General features: G+C 41.8%; 1 protein-coding gene across 2 annotated transcripts; it reads left to right on the forward strand.

Moving 5' to 3' along the window:
* Positions 1-315: 315 nt before the first annotated feature.
* On the forward strand, positions 316-14,633 carry LOC120406492 (S100 calcium binding protein P). Of its 2 annotated transcripts, none has more exons than XR_005599318.1 (2): positions 316-546; positions 14,353-14,485. XR_005599318.1 is itself a non-coding variant. In XM_039541376.1 (2 exons), exons 1-2 carry the CDS (start codon positions 8,469-8,471, stop codon positions 14,500-14,502), a joined length of 288 nt encoding a protein of 95 aa, XP_039397310.1. In that variant the 5' UTR covers positions 8,280-8,468; the 3' UTR covers positions 14,503-14,633. The 2 variants fall into 2 exon arrangements, 1 of the variants encoding a protein (XP_039397310.1); XM_039541376.1 differs by lacking the exon at positions 316-546 and adding an exon at positions 8,280-8,606 and having other exon boundaries at positions 14,353-14,633.
* Positions 14,634-17,471: the final 2,838 nt, after the last annotated feature.

The following is a 17,471-nucleotide window of genomic DNA, read 5'->3' on the forward strand; positions in this document are numbered from 1 at the left end:
AGGCTGGCCACTCCATACTAGTCTCAGTTTTTTGTTTGCTGGGTCTCTTGAACAGAACCAATATATATGCACTTTCCCCCAAGGGGTGGTACTTCTGCAGACTTGTTACCTGTCTAAGGGTTTGCAATAATTATCCCCCAATGCTTTAATTCCTGATAATTTATTCATGCTTTAGGTGACGTCTCCATAGTCATTTCATTGCTTGTTGTTTCAAGAAAGGAAATTAACTCTGTTCCTCCTGACAGGTAACAATACAAATGAGTGGAAACTGACTCAAACCTATTTTTCCATTTAAAAAAAAAATCAGAAATGTCTCAGGTCTCTACAAGGTTTAACACTTGCGGTTTATTAGACTGATGCCTTCCTGCAGTCGAGAGAGAGACTCTGCTTCAGTGAACTTAGATCGAAGTCTTGAAGCAAAAAAAAAATGAAGAAAAGGACAAGCACAAAGGAAAAAAAAATAAAACTGACACAAAAGGAAAACACAAACCTTCCTGCCCCCTTCCTGGGTTAAGCAGTTTTGGAAACAAATGTTAATGAAAAACAGTAAGTACGTCATTGCTTAAGCATTTACTTAAGGAACATTGAAGATAATTGATAGGAACTGAACCAGTACATTGTCAAGCATCAAAATAAGATCATAAGAACTTGTTTTTTCTATCTGTACCTCAGTAGCCTCACTTCATTAAATACTTCTGTCTGCATGTTACAAAATCATGTGGTGGTGCTGTCATTTAAGAACAAGAGGTAACTGAACTTAACCACAGGTGATGGAAACTGAATGACCTTTTAGACATTAACCAGATCTGAAGTGAGTTTTTCACGGGCAAATATAGATAAACCTCAACCTCTAATAAGCAATGCATACAGATTCTATAACTTCAGCAAACAGTCCAGTGCACTGGAAAATCTGTCTTATCTATGTTACTTTACAGACTGAAAGGTCTCTTCTCCTCTTGATGTATGCATATAAGCCTATTAGTGTTCACAGAACTCACGCAGGTGTGCATGGTGAGGAAACCAGAACGTTTTTAAACCTGTAGCAAAGGTAAGACTTGAGAGATGAAAACCAAGAACCAGAAAATTCAAAATGTGTGTTCAGTTCCTCCACATACACTACTCCTGGGGGAATTCTGTGCCAAAAAATTAAAAATCCTGAACCAAAATATTAAAAATTCTGCAAATTCTATTTGTCTAAATAACACTATATAATCATGCCAGTTTCAATTATTTTGGTAATTTATTTCAAAATGCCTGTCTGCAAGTATGTCTGTAACAATGCAGACACACACAAAAATTTCCCCAGGAGTAGACGGTTAGAGAAACACCTACGACAACCCAGTTCCTGTTTCTCTGTCCCCTCCACTCCAGAGCCCAGTCGTGCTCCCCCAGCCCAGAGACTTTCACCCCTGCCCCAGAGTCCAGCCACTGCCCTCCTCAAGCCCAGGCACTCACACTCCCAAACCCTCAAAGCCCAGCTGCGGGGCCCTCCCCAGCCCAGATACTCACACCCCCAACCCCCCTGGAGCCCAACTATGGGGCCCCTCCAGCCCCGACACTCACACCCCTACCCTCCTAGAGCCCAGGGATCCAGAGAGAAAAACAATCTGTTGCTGGTCCCGGGCTTGCGCGGAGTTTCCTGCGCACCACCAACTCCTTCCTTCAGGGCAGGTGCCAAGAACCTTCCAGCTCCTCCTCCCATTCCCCCCCACCCCCGGTAGTGTCTCCCACTTGTGAGCTGGACTCTGCCAGGTCCAGTGGCACCTAATGGCGGCTAGCAGCTCTGCAGCCCATTTTCAGGGGGGGGTGGAGGGAGAGAGGAAGGAAATTCTGCGCGTGCAACATTAATTTCTGCCAAATTCTGTGCTGCACAATGGCGCACAGAAATAATACACACATTAAAAGACTCATTTGTGGAAATGTCAAAAGCTCATTCTCTCATGTAACTTCCTTCAGATTTAGAAATAAACTTTTTTAAATGTTTTGTTCTTATACAAGCTTAACATTTTCTGAGATTCAGAAAGTGCCTTCCAATCATTGCCTAAATTGACTTATTTCTGCTATGGAGAGACAGGGATACACTGTGTACCCAAGGATAAAATTCACCTCTCTGAAGAGAATCAGAACAAGGTCTCTGTATAACAGAAATCCTACCAAAGTCCTATTTTTTTGGTCTTGTGCCATGGGAATTCAAGGCTTAGGTGCTTTTGAAAATCCCAGTAGATGCCTATCTGCATCTTTATGCTCCTAAATACATGGCCATAAGCAGGAACTTCAGCATTTGCCATTTGGCCCTATGAACACTGCACCACTATACCTCTCCTCCAGACAACCACAGTCCACTGTACCACCATTCTAATGAAGAAATACGAACGGAGCATCTTTTGCACAAAAAATTAAATTAGATACATTTAAATAGGCCCAAGGCAGGTGGTTCATCTGCCTATGGAGCTTTTAATAGACAGAGGGGCCAGAATTAAAATGCTACCCATTTGTATTGTATAGGATACCTGTTCATACTCTATTTTACCTGCAATACCAGCAGAGATAGCAAAGCTGTTCTATGGATATTTTTAATGGAAAATAGATTATGAAAAAATATTGAATTAGTAGAAACAGTTTGACATACAAATTTAAATGTTGTGTGGGGGGTGGTGGGGAGGGAGGGTTGAATGAGTACATATCAGTAGGTCATGCCAGCATGGAAAAAGGTAGTGCTGGCTTGATGACATTTCACTTTCTAGAAATTCAGAATGCTGTGGTTTATTTAAAACAAAACAACACAAACAAAAAAACCCATATCACTTTGGTTACTTAACATGTGAAAAAGATTGTCACTTTTTTTTGGCAGACAAATACCACTCTTTGTGACCACCAGGTTGTGTCATATGCATATGGATAACACAGTATTCTATAGATTGATCAACATTATTGATCAATATTTCTCTCTGTGGCTTGCTTTTCTCTCTGTCCTAATACAGTTATATGAGTCAAGATTTACACTGATCTTCTCGGAAAAAATAGTCGGGTGCCTCCTCATTGCATCAGTTACACGCGCATATGCACAACTGTCATTCAATTCAGCAGAAGTTTCTTTTCTATTCCGTATAGGTTCTTATACCACGATCACCACCATAGTTATCTGAGCACCTTCCAGTAGTGCATGAGCAATATGTCTGACATTGTCATGTGCTTGTTCTCACATCCTCTCCTCAGGAAGAGAAGTGTGTGCAGTGGAATGTCTTGTTGTGTTGGGATGGTTTGGGTGTGTTTCTGATTTTGTTTTTGTTTTAATATATCTGTTGATATGTATTGATACTAGAGAAGGCAAGGTCAAAGAAATGCCCTTTGCACTTGGAGCAGAAGGTGTTGAGGTTTTGTTTGTGCCACAGATTCAACCCTTAAAGACATATTGGTAGATAATGTTTGTGGTTTTGTATGTTTACATATGTATTGGTAGGGGTCTATGCTGTATTCTGTTAATTCAGAGATCACAAGGATATCTTAACATTTAAATGAACTGTAAACATAGGATATCACTGTATTCAGCTCTCTTTGAAATGTATAGCAAATCATCTGTGAATGGTGGCAAAACAGGCAATTGCCTTATGTTAATCTGTGTAGATAATTACCAGCAATGCTTGGAAATGGATCTACTTCAAAAGTCCCCATGATTGCCTATTGTTCATGGAAGGACTCTGAGCTGTCACAAGAAGGCCTGAAACTGTATAAAGATGCTTTGGGTCCTGTAGTAAGGCGGCTGCCCCACTCCAAGGTAAAAGGGATTAAGAGCAGCTGAGGGTGGCTGGTGAGATAGTTGGCCCCAGGTGTGGCTGGCTTAATCAGCCGACAGCTGGCCTGGATAAAAGGGCGGTGGGGCCAGGACACAAAAAAGGCTCACTCTAGCCCTGGAGTGGCAAGGGCTAGCTGCCTGAGAGCAAGGGACCTGAAGAGGGGCAGTGCTGGGGAAGGGCAAAGGGAGCTGGGGAGCTCTAGCCTGGTAAACCCCCAGGCTGAAGGCCTTGTTGAAGGCCTACAAAAAGTACTGGGGCTGCAGAGGGGCAGCCCGGGGATAGGCAAAGGCAGCAGGTCCTACTCCCTTGCCAATGATGAGTCACCATTACAGGCTGCAGTTTGCCCCAGTGAAAGGGGGCTAGATGATGACTGGCAGTAGTCACTGAGGCAAGGTGGGTTTAGAGGTTTGGGGGTTCCCCTGGGAGGGGAGACCCAGAGTAAGGGGGTACTGCTGGGGGCAAAACCCTGCAGAAAGTGGCACCAGAGTCTGGGAGGGACACAGGGCCTAAGGCAGGTGAGACACTGGCCAGAAGGAGGCACTCCAGAGCTGGAGTTGAGCTAATTTCCAAGACGACCAGCAGGAGGTGCTATGCCGGTGAGTGTCAAACTTGCTACAGGTCCCAATCCTTTTTATCTCAGATATGCTTGAGGCTTCATGCAGGGGAAGCTTAAACCACAAGGCTGAGATCCCAGTCCTGACTAGACCACCCTGAATATAAACATTGGTCTGTAACCTATGAACTAATACTGAAAGAACTCTTTGCCACTACAAAGCTCACCATCTCAGCTATGAATCTGAATCTCAAGAATTGTATTCATGCCTGTATGAATAGTGATCTTTTAATCAATACTCTCTCTCTTCTTTTTTAATAAATTTTAGTTTAGTTAATAAGAATTGGCTGTAAGCATGTATTTGGGTAAGATCTGGAATATTCATTAACCTGGGAGGTGATGTGTCCAATCATTTGGGATTGGTAGAACTTTTTAATATGATAAATATGATGAGGATTACTGAAAATCTTATTCAACTTGGGTGTCTGGATGGAGACCTACAGCTGGGTTGCTTTAAGGGAACTGTGTTGTTGGCTTCTGGGTAACCAGTGAGGTATTATAGAAGCTGTTTTATACTAGCTTGGTAAATCTAAGCCCTGGAATATCCACCAGCTTTGGGGATTGTCTGCCCCATTCTTTTCAGTTCACCCTAATTGAGTGACTTCAGTTGGCTCCCCTGGAACTCCGGTCACTGTGTGTGTGTGCGCGTGCGCGTGCGCGCACGTGCACACATGTCATTTATTCTTTCACATAACACAAGAACCAGGGTGAACTAATGAAATTAATAGATAGCAGGTTTAAAACAAACATAAGGAAGTGCTTCTTCACACAATGCACAGTCAAGGTGGAACTTGTTGCCAGGGGATGCTGTGAAGGCCAAAAGTATAACTGGGCTCAAAAAAGAATTAGATAAGTTCATGGAGGATATGTCCATGAATGGCTATTAACCAAGGTGGTCAGGAATGCAACCTCATGCTCTGGGTTTCTTGAAACCTCTGGCTGCCAGAAGCTGAGCCTGGACGAGAGGGGATGAATCACTCTATAGTTGTCCTGTTCCGATCGTTCCCTCTGAAACATCTGGCACTGCTGGAATGATAGGATACTAAACTAGATGGACCATTGGTCTGACCATTCTTATGACATGATGTCATTGCCCAGAAATCTAATTTAGGGCCTAATCCTTATTCCTACTCATTACTCATTCCAGACAAATTCCATTGATTTCAACAGAAACTTGGCATGAGAATGAAAGGCTTTACTAGAGACCTTATCAGTTCAGCCTCAATCATCAAAGGTACTTAGGTGCCTAACTCCATTGATTTCCCATTGAAATCAATGGAGTTAGGCACCTGAATACCTTTGAGGATCTAGGTTTTAGAAGACAGCTGCAGTTAACCTATGCTAAGTTGACTATGATCAATAGTAGGGAAATATAGCCTAGGGGTGCAGCTACTATAAGGTGAATGCATAAATGATTGGAAAACCGTTCCCAGAGTTACCAGTGGTTCACAGTCAAGCGCAAGGGCATATCGAGTGGGGTCCTGCAGGGATTGGCCTTGGTCCGGTTCTGTTCAATATCTTCCTAAACAATTTAAATAATGGCATAGAGGCCACAGAAAGTACATTTATAAAGTTTGCGGACGATACCAAGCTGGGAGGGGTTGTAAGTGTTTTGGAGGGTAGGATTAAAATTCAAAATGATCTGGACAAACTGGAGAAATGATCTGAAGTAAATAGGATGAAATTCAATAAGAACAAATGCAAAGTACTCCACTTAGGAAGGAACAATGAGTTGCACACATAGAAAATGGGAAATGACTGCCGAGGAAGTAGTGCGGAAAGGAACTTGGGGTCATGGTGGATCACAAGCTAAATATGAGTTCAGTGCAACACTGATGTTTGATTTTTTGCAACATTCTGGGATATATTAGCAGGAATGTTGAAAGCAAGACACAAGTAGTACAGTAACTCCTCACTTAACATTGTAGATATGTTCTTGAAAAATGTGACTTTAAGCAAAACGATGTTAAGCGAATCCAATTTCCCCATAAGAATTAATGTAAATGGGGGGGTTAGGTTCCAGGGATTTTTTTTTCACCAGACAAAAGACTATATATATAATATACGCACACACAGTATAAGTTTTAAACAAATAATTTAATACTGTACACAGCAATGATGATTGTAATTGGTTGAGGTGCTGAAGTCAGAGGGTGGAAGAGGGTGGGATAGTTCCCAGGGAATGCTTTACTGCTAAATGATTAACTAGCACTTGGCTGAGCCCTCAAGGGTTAACACATTGTTTTTAATGTAGCCTCACACTCTACAAGGCAGCACAAATGGAGGGAGGGGAGACAGCATGGCAGACAGACACACACACCCTGTGTGTGTGTGAGAGAGATGCACATTACCCCTTTAAGTATGCTGACCCCACTCTTACGTACACTGCCTTTTTAAGTAGACCAGCAAGTTGAGACTGCAGCTACTGCCAGTAAGCTCCTTCCGTCCTGAGCCTGTTGTCCCCCCATGCTCTATAGAGATGGAGTAAGTAGGGGGCAGGAGCAGGGGAAAGGGGGACACCCAGACGTTAGTCCCTCGTTCCCCTCCCCCCTGCCCCAGCAAGCATGAGGGTACCAGGAGCAGCTCCAAGGCAGAGGGCAGGAGCAGCACATGGTAGTCGAGGGAGGGACAGCTGAACTTCCAGCAATTGATAGCCTGCTGGGCGGCTGCTGCACAGGGAGAAGGGAGGTGCGAGTGGCAGGGGAGGGTCACTTGGGGAAGGAGGCAGAGAGGTGCAGATGGTGAGATGCCTTGGGAGAGGGGGAAAGAGAAGTGCGAATGGCAGGGAAGAGGGCCAAACAGGAGCAGGCCCTGTGGCGGAGTGGGGATGGAGTGTGGGCAGTGTCTTGGGTGGAGAAGGCCAAGCGGAGATGGGTCTCAGAATGGAGCAGGGGAAGGGGCCATGGTCCAGGCACCAGTGTCCCCCCTCCACCCACCCACCCACACACACACACACACACACACTTTACTTCTAGGGAGCTTCTGGTGCTCAAGCCCAGCCTTCCAGATGTGGAAGTCACATGCCACCCATGGTTATACAGGATATACGAAATTACAGACAAGGGAGATGTGATAAGGAAAGTTACATTCTGATTTCAGGATGGCTTCAGTGACACTAGTTTTTAATGTGCCCATGCTAGATCTTCTTGCTCTATGATCTTTTGTGGGTGACATGCCACAGGCACTTGCTGATGTACAACCAATTATAAATTTCTGTGAGTAATTTAATTTTTTTAATTCCCTCAATTAAAAAAATCTGCCCACTCGTATAAATTATGCTGTACATAACTAACCTCAATCATAAAGAGGTAAACTTTGCAGTGAAGACAGCAAAACTCAGATTTATCCTAATCTCAGGTGACAGAGTTCCAGAGCCAGGGGTCTTCTACAGGTAATGTTTCTGAAAGTTTCCCTTTGGGCTCCATCCATTTCAATGTTCCTGTAGGATCCAGCTGCCTTGATGGGGCTCTGAAATCAATCTCTGAGATACAGTAGCTAGAGTCAGTTGACATTTTAAAAAATGTGGACTAGCCTCCTCAAGTGAATCACAGATGAGATCAGGAATCACGGAAGACTATGGAGTTTTGGTGTGACTTTGTCTCTTAGAACAGGTGATGATGCCGTAAGGTTGAAAAGAGCCACCTTTTGCAATGAGTAGGAAGTAATTTGCTGCTCTTTCACTGTTGCAGGCCCAATATACATTCTTTTAAGGGTTGGGCTGTTAGCCATTTGCTGATTAAAAAGCTTAAATTGAATCACACTTAATCTTGAAGGAGTGGCTGGTTTATGGTGATGTATAAATCATTGTTCCAGCTCTGCCCTACTGATAAAGCTTGAATTTTTAATTGAATTTCTTTAGAAAGGAATTTGATTTCAAGCTGCACCTAGATGATGAAAAGCGGTGCTTAAGGTGTAGATATTTGCTAACTGGCTCCACTCACTGTGTAACCATGAGATGTGACAGCTATTTAAAGCACCCCAGAACCCGTTCAGTCTCTACTCTCTAAGGGAGTGCCAGAGGCTATTCACGCAAAGAAAGAAGCCAGAATCCATTAGCAAAGATGTCTGAACTGGAAACTGCAATGGGAATGATCATTGATGTCTTTGACAAGTATTCCGGGGCTGAAGGCAATAAGCAAACCCTCACCAAAGGAGAACTAAAGACCCTCCTGGAAAAAGAGCTACCCAACTTCCTCTCGGTAAAGTGATGGTTCCGTATATTTTCTCTGTCATAGACTTAAAGCAATATGGAGAGAGACATTTTTGGTGCTTTGTGCAGAGAATAAGCTACAGAAATCATTACTGTTAAGGGAAGTTGTGTGGGACCTTTTCTTGTGCATCATGCTGACAGTGTGGCTTTGAAAGTGAATGCAGATCACAGAACTGAATGCAGTAGTCAGAATCAATACTGATTGTCAGGTTTTCTGTATTTCTTACAGGGCTGTCGGGGGGCGGGGGGGAGGAAGTGGGGCAATTTTCCCGACGCCCCACAGGGCCCACCACAAGAATACAGTATTCTATGCATCCGATGAAGTGTGTATTCACCCACGAAAGCTCATACTCCAAAACGTCTGTTAGTCTATAAGGTGCCACAGGACTCTTTGCTGCTTTTACAGATCCAGACTAACACGGCTACCCCTCTGATACAGTATTCTATAGTATTGCAACTATTTTTATAGAAGGGCCCCCAAAATTGCTTTGCCCCGGGCTCCCAGAATCATCTGGGCAGCCCTGATTTCTTATTCCTCCCTCTAGTTTTCAGGGTAATGGCATTTAAACAGAATATTTACTTCTTCAGAAGTCATCTGCTCCTGCTGTTTACTCCCCAACAGAATTTGTAATCCCATATGATGTCTCAATTAACTGATGTGAAAAAGGATTGTGATGCTAACAATTGAATATAATGACAGCAAATGGGGAGTCTCTTGGTCTAGGCATTTATACCACACTTCTTACTGTGATATCTGGGCATGTATACAAGTATGGTATTTAATCAGCACTGGGACAGAGTAGATGAACTTGGAAGAACTGTTTGTGAAGTGTCCTTCTCAATAACAAATAAAGGGAAAGAAATAAAGAAAATGTTTCAGATAACAGCATTGTTAAATAATCAGAATGTGCTCTTAAGTATTTTTCATCTATCTCTGTAGCACGTCTTCACTGGCAACGTTAAAGCGCTGCCACTTGTGTAGTCGTGGCACAGCGCGTTCTTAAAAAACCACCTCCATGAGGGGCGTAGCTATGGTCTACACTAGTGCTTTACAGCGCTGAAACTTGCAGCACTCGGGTGTTTTTTCACACCCCTGAGCGCGAAAGTTGCAGCGCTGTAAAGTGTCAGTGTAGACAAGTATTCCACGCTCTGCAATGTGGTATCATGATATTTTTACCATTCTTAAAAACATTAAGTTGTAAAGGATATTTTCTAGAAAACAGTAACATTAGAGGTGGTTGGAAAAATTTTGTCAGAATAATTTTCCAATTAAAAACACCTTTTTTCACAAAACTGAAACTTCCTGTGAGAAAATTTCACTTTTGATGAAAAATTTCAATTTTCCATTGGGAATATCAGAATGACAGCTTGCCTGCTTCCCTGTTGGAAGGCTCCTGTCTGACAAATCTTTCCAGAAGGGCTGCAGAGGCTGGGCACTCTGGCTCTCTGCTCTCTGGCTATCAGCCTCCCAACACTAGCTGGAGAGAGAGATCCCAGGCCCCCAGCCTCCCCACCTCCCTGCGGTCTAGGGTCCAGAGAGCTGGAAAACTCTGTCTCCCCACTTCCCTCACACCCACACCCACCCCTAGGCCAGAAAAGCTGAATGCCCCAGCTCTCTGTTTCTCAGGCAGCTGGGCTGGAAGGCTCTTGTCAATTTCACTTTCAAAGTAAAGACTTTTGTTCCAACCTAGCCACATTTTTTTTCAACTTTTTGAAATTGACAATAGCCTTTCAGCCTGGCAGCTGGAAAATTCCACTTCAGTTCCCCTGCAATGGAATTTTTTTTTTAATTTCCTTCCCTAAAAAATTTCATGTCTTTTTACTTTTCAGTTAGAAAACAGAAATATTTCCACTGTCGATACCATCATTTTCTGGGGAGCTCCAAATAATATGTTTGAACTTGGCCATAGCCACCAATAATCCATTTCTAAAATTTGTGACTTGACTTGAATTTAATTGCATTCATATATTTTTAGACTGTTATACAGACTTGTTTTTATCAAACTTCATTCAGTAAAGGGAAACCATGGCTTCACATATAGACACCTGGTTCTCAATGAGCAATAAGGCATACATATGTAAGGGAAGAATGTGGCCCATTAGGTCAAGATACTGCAATACGGGAGCATGCCTGTGGCTGTGGCCAGTGTCCTTGTATCACTTTGGGGATTATTGAAGTCTTGCACAAGTCTCTGCAGCATGAAGATGGCTAATGCACATTTTGCTGAATTGGGCTGAGTTTAATCCCTACTATGGCTTGCTTATCGCAGTATTCAGACTCAGCTTCCAGATTTAGTGGTTTGGGTTTTTTTAAAAGAAAGATTACTATTTAGCAGCAGAGGTTAGTGAAGGTTAGGTTAGAAGAGAAAATATATTTTTATCTTTAAAAATTCACAAAATCTTTCTTGCAAATTAACAAATGTTAAAATCATCACCCATAATGTGTGTTAGCTTCCCAGGATGTAAATGCAAAAGTTTGACTTCACTTCTCATTATTGGTTCTCCTTATTTACTGCACATCACTTTACTTGTACAATAACAATTTTACTTGGTTCGAAGTCATAACTTTCATTCTTGATTGTTTCCATTTCTTTTATATTACTAAAAATTCCATAAAGCTGTTGGGCCAAATTCGGCTTTCACACACCCTGGTGCCTCACAGCAGTTACATTTGTTTGCCTAAATGTAAAATCTTTCCCATTAATTGCCACAGCCTACGGCCAAATGTTCAAAAAGTGGTTCCATTTTGTACACACCCAACACTGAAATTCCAAACAACTGTGCATGCATTCTTAGAGCACTAAGATCTGTGTGTGATGTTCAGTGATCACTCAGAGCTTCACTTATTTGCAAGAGCTCTGCTTTATTGTGTGCATCTACATAACAAATTAAGGTGTAATTGTAGCACAGGTAGGCATATCCATGGTAGCTTTAATCTAGTATGGAATAACACTAGTGAGGATGTGGTGGCATGGACTTCAGTGCAAGCTAGCTGCCCCAGTACAACCCACCAGGGACCCTGGGTATGGACACAGGTCCACAAATAATTAATTGAATAATTTAAAATTAAATCTGTTTATGGATAATTTGAAAAAATAAAAAGGAACAAAATTTTGATCATATATTGTTCAGCCGGGACTATTCACATAACTGAATTTCTGGTGGAGTTTTTGGCATATCTCAGGTTATAATTTCTCATTTTATTTAAAAAAAAATTAAATCAATGAAAAATAAAATAATGATTATTGAACTACTTAGACTCTGACTCTTCAAACCCTTCAGATTTCAGTGAAGTTAAGTATTTAAAATTCACAGTAAAACTGATCAATATTTACATAATTTCATATTTATATAAAATCAACAAAACCACAGTAGTTTAGTTAATTATATTTTACAGGTCGCTACTGCCATCCTCTGTTTATTATAAAAACTGCATCCTCTTAAATTCATTGTATCCAGTTTTGGGCCTTACACTACAAGAAGGGTGTGGAAAAATTGGAAAGAGTCCAGCGGAGGGCAACAAAAATGATTAGGGAGCCAGAGCACATAATTTATGAGGAGAGGCTGAGGGAACTGGGATTGTTTAGTCTGCAGAAGAGAAGAATGAGGGGGGATTTGATAGCTGCTTTCAACTACCTGAAGGGGGGTTCCAAAGAAGATGGATCTAGACTGTTCTCAGTGGTACCAGATGACAGAACAAGGAGTAATGGTCTCAAGTTGCAGTGGGGGAGGTCTAGGCTGGATATTAGGAAACACTATTTCACTAGTAGGGTGGTGAAGCAGTGGAATGGGTTACCTAGGGAGATGGTGGAATCTTCTTCCTTAGAGGTTTTTAAGGTCAGGCTTGACAAAGCCCTGGCTGGGATGATTTAGTTGGGGATTGGTCATGCTTTGAGGAGCAGGTTCAACTAGATGATCTCCTGCAGTCCCTTACAACCCTGATATTCTATGATTGGAACAAATCATCACCAGGCCACAGATTAAAACTGAATTTTATTTATTTTTTTTTAGTGAAAAATGCATATTTTGCAAAATCAAAATGTTTTACGAATTTGTGCCGATTTGGCGACATTGTTAATTTTAAAAAAATCTGAAAAAATCAAAACATTCCATTTCAACATTTTTTCTGAACATTTTTTCCTCAATTTTATTTTAAAAATTCAAAAACATTTTAAAATGGACAAAACTAAAATAAAACATTCAATTTTGTTTGAACCTAACCACATTGTTTCAGACTTTTTGAAATGGCCTGCAAACCAAAGGCTCCATTATTCACCCAGCTCTACTGAAGCTTGAAGACCTGTTGTAATCCTTTTAAAAAAAAAAATCTTTAAAACATTCTCAAAATAAGTTATTTTTTCCTGGAAATTGTCATGTTTAATTTCAGCCAGAGGTGAATTGTTGTGGGCAGTTTGAAACAAGTTGGTCAATTTAAATTATGATAGGCTGAAAACAAAAGGACATGGCTAGGATACCATTTTTTCATCTCATAATTCAAAATTTGCTTTACTAAAGCTTCAGAGTCTGCCTTGTGTGTGCACAGCTCCTCGTGACTAACATGTTCAAGTCACTAAGATCAACTGGAACACTCAAGATGACAATCCCAAAATGTTCACATGTGGGGGCTGCATACAGGTTATTCTCAATGAAGAGGCCTTATTTTAATGCTCCCACTCTTGGCCCGTGTATTTCAAACACTTATTTTGTTAAGGGGTGTGGGGTTTGGTTGTTTTTTGGTTGTTTTTTTTGTGGGAACAGGCTGTGAAAGGATGTTTTTAAATTCAGGTGTGAAGATTTTAGCTGGGGTTGGAGTATTTTGTTTAGCATCTTTAGCATTATGCAAGTTTGATCATTAAACATGTTTTTAAAGCAGGTACAGTACATGCACCTATAGTTTTGTTGATAGCTACAGCATTTATTTATTCATTCCATATATATAAATATACCTTTAAGGACAGGATTTGGGTCACAGACCTTTTAAATGTGTGTGCACGCATGCGCGCACACACCACTTTTATGAACCCACTGCTCCATTTGAAGCTAATGGAACTTTTGGCATTGACTTCAATGAGAGGAGGATTTGGGCCCCATAGTCTTCCAAGTATTGTTCTGTTTTCTCCAACAAGATCAACAAGTTACACTACTATCCTGATTAAATTACAGAGCCTTGTCTTAGCATAACACAGAGTTCCAAAGTTCTGCATATCCTACTGTGAGCTGGTGGAATGACTCAGCAGAAACAAAGCCCTGGGGAAGCCAGCCAGGATTTTTTTCCTAAAGGAACCTAACCAGAAATCAAAACAAGTTAACTGAAGCAAAACACAATATAATGCCTGCATCTGTAATTTTCACTTGATGCATCTGAAGATGTGAGGTTTTTTACCCACAAAAGCTTATGCCCAAATAAATCTGTTAGTCTGTCTTTAAGGTGCCACCGGACCCCTTGTTGTTTTTGTGGATATCGACTAACACAGCTACCCCCTGATACTAAGCAACTAATCTATAGTTAGTCCCTTAATCACCTGTGGAAAGGTACAAAGAAACTGAGCTGAGGTTAACACTTTCTTCACCGGGGACCAGGTGGTGCCCCTAAACCCAACACACACTCATACTAAGATGTTTGGATCCACACCACATCATTTCTATTGTTCAGATAATTTATAATTTTGCTGCTGTTTTTAGGACCTCAGAATAAATTGCATGTCTCACTATTGACTGCTTCTTTTCTCTTTTAGTCGGGAAAAGATAAGGAAGCTGTTGACAAACTCTTCAAGGGTCTGGATGAAAATGGAGATTCTGAAGTAGACTTCAATGAATTTGTCATCTTTGTGGCAGCCATGACTTGCTGCTGTCATAAATATTTTGAGCAGAAAGGACCCAAATAATGTAAAACAGCTCATAAGAAGCTGGTCTTTTGCTGTATTCCGTATGCTAATGTTATTGCTAGCTTTATTTGCTCCATGTACTGAAATACTGTGTAATCATACTCTGTTTACTCCCTGTCTTGCATGTTAAGTTTCTCCTCCTTCAAATAAAATGCTAGTTTTAGCAATCTTGTGGTGTATATTTTTTGGTGTCTCTCTCTGTCTCGCTCGCTCTCAAAAAAAAATGTGGTTTATACCCCTTCGTTTTTAAAATTCTGTTTTTATTCATAATGGAGAATTTCATCCCAGAGCTCCCCTAAGGATAACAGCTGTTGGAGGTGCAGTGCACTGATTGTGCCACCATCCACTGAGCCTCAATCGAGGCCTTACCCCTACAACATTTTAGGGTAAGGGCTCACCTTCACACCCAGGGTGTACCACTTTAACACTATCAGTATTGTTAAGGTCTAGGAGCTACAACCTCCCTAGTGTGGACGTGGTTATATCAGTATAAAGATGCTTATATCAGAATAGCTTATTCCCAATTGGGAAGGGAAAAAAGCTATAGCAGTGTAAGCAGCAAAGAGTCCTGTGGCACCTTATAGACTAACAGACGTCTGTTAGTCTATAAGGTGCCACAGGACTCTTAGTCTGGATCTGTAAAAGCAGCAAACACAGCAACCCCTCTGATACTATAGCAGTATAAGGCACCTTTATGACAGTATAAATGTATTCATCCTAGGGATGATATGGTATACATAGGTCAGTAAAAATGAAAAAAAAAATCACCCCTCTAAATGGCAAAATTACATTGGTACATAAACAGTGGGTAGACCAGACCCAAATTACAGAGACTGTTGCCTCCTCACAATCGACTGAAGCACTTATGTGTATGGATTCAAAGTGCTATTCAGTCAATTGGGTGGGAAAGAACATGTGTAACTTCTCTTGTTTGAACAAGGCCTAAGTATAAGGTGAACAATAATACTTTGAACGTCCTTCCATCTGAGGACCAAAGCACTTTACACAATGAATTTATCCTCACAATTCTTTTGTGAGGTATTATCTCCATTTTACACAGGAGGAGACTAAGGTGCAGTGGGATTAGGGCCATATTTTCCGAAGTACATGTACAATATGAGGGCTGTGTGTGTGTGTGTGTGTGTGTGTGTGTGTGTGTGTGTAGAATTGCTGTGACTGCCACTTGAAGTCCACGAGGGGAAAGAGTTACTGGAAGTCTTGCCCTCTGAGTACTCCCAAGGAGATGGAGGACCTGCAGAGTACAGAGTGGGGAGATATGGTAGGAAGTAGCCCAGGGAAGCCAGACATTGATCTGGTTGTGGTACTGGGAATAGAGTCAGTGTGTTTTGGTGGGATCCCTGCTGACCCAATGGTGGGACTACTTGCCACTGACAGGGACCTGGTGGAGTAGGGAAGGCCTGGGTGCCTCTACCCATGGCTGTGAACCCCACTATTGGGTGGCAGCCTGCTCCCTTCTGGCAGCAAGGCCCAAGCTTATTGCTGACTTGCCCTGGTCAGGAGGCTCTGGGGCCCTAGATGATGAGGGTGGCTTGCCCTGCCCTATCGACTCTGATCACTAGGTTGTGCGGCCCAGCACTGGAGGGCTGCTCTATTGACTCCTGCAGCCTGCACCAGAGGGTTGCCCTATTGATGCCCTGTGGTGGGATATACTTACTCTGCAATGCCCTATAAAAGATTTAAATTGGGTTTGGTGCTGGGATTAGGCTGGCTCTTATTTCTTCTGAAGATTTGCCCTTCTTCTTCCTATTTCTCCTTTTTTGAAGGGGTCCTGTTGTAGGAAAGCACTGAAATAAAGAGCTGACATTCTTTAGCTATAGTTTGGTCAAGAAAAGTAGTTTATGGACTTTATTTTAGACAATGAGCCAAATGTTTCTGCTTATTTCCCTACTTGTCTTTTCTTCAAAAGAGCTGACAACTAGAAGTGAAGTTAATTATCCTAATAATTTAATTTCACTCTATTGCCTATCTGCTGCAGTAGATGTTTTAAACCTTCAGTGGGATATTGTCAAGGTTGATAGATCTCAGATATTACCTACTGAACTTCTTCAAAATCCTGTGTTGCAAGACCTGGTAATTATAGTTATGGTGGGCTTTTTTTGGTTGTCCCGTTTTCTAAACCAATCAGTTGTTAGATTTCAAGCAAGACTAAACTAACAAGTTTTACCCAATAGATTAAAATATCTTTGGTAAGGATTTCAGCTTCAGTGCTTCCAAGGGACTCTTGTAAGCAATAAGATAAAAAATATTTATGGAGAATATTTAGTAACTACCCTCTTAAATATCTTTTTTTCAGGCTGAGTTTCCACTTCCCTTCCTAGACTTGTACCATCTATTTTCCTTTTCCACTCAACTCGCCGCCTCCTCCACCAATCTGAAAAACCTTGGGTCGCATTTCCATTAGGGCTAGAGCTGTGCTAGCAACCAGTGTCTGAAGTCTGAGAAGCATCCAGCCCTTGTTCTCTAGGACCCTCATTTCTCTGTGGATGTCATACAGCTCTCTGACAAGCTTCAAAGAGGAGACTAGCTAGCAATATTCTGTAAGCCTACATAACTGAATAATCTGTAAATAAGTTTAATGTCTGTCTAGTGTCCCTTTCCATAGCATCCCTACAGGTGTGGGTTTTTTTTCATTATTTTAGAACTTGCTATTTGGGTGCAATTGCCAGTAACATTTTAAGACAGCCTGAAGTGGCAGCAACTGACTGGTGCACACAGAAAGAGCAAAATGTCTCTGGTTCCTAAAGGGAGGCCGAGAAATAACTAGGTATCCCCCTGGGCAGAAGCACGAGATGACTACAACATTCCTCTTCAGAAGTACCACAGTAAGGGCCACTGTGAGCACCAGGAAAGCCAAGCATGTGATAACCCTCAGGTTGCTTTAGCAATTGCTGCCAGCATGGTTTCAGCCTTGCTGTGCAAAATGACTTCATTTTGCAGATAATTTAAAT

The sequence above is a fragment of the Mauremys reevesii genome, linkage group 5, assembly GCF_016161935.1.
Source record: "Mauremys reevesii isolate NIE-2019 linkage group 5, ASM1616193v1, whole genome shotgun sequence".
Classification (NCBI taxonomy): Eukaryota; Metazoa; Chordata; order Testudines; family Geoemydidae; genus Mauremys; species Mauremys reevesii.

What these genes read in the sequence shown, in the direction of transcription:
- LOC120406492 (XM_039541376.1), top strand. Translation starts at nt 8,469, where the DNA reads ATGTCTGAACTGGAAACTGCAATGGGAATGATCATTGATGTCTTTGAC. An exon ending in AGCTACCCAACTTCCTCTCG is followed by an intron (nt 8,607 to 14,352) that starts GTAAAGTGATGG and finishes TTTCTCTTTTAG; the next exon opens with TCGGGAAAAGATAAGGAAGC.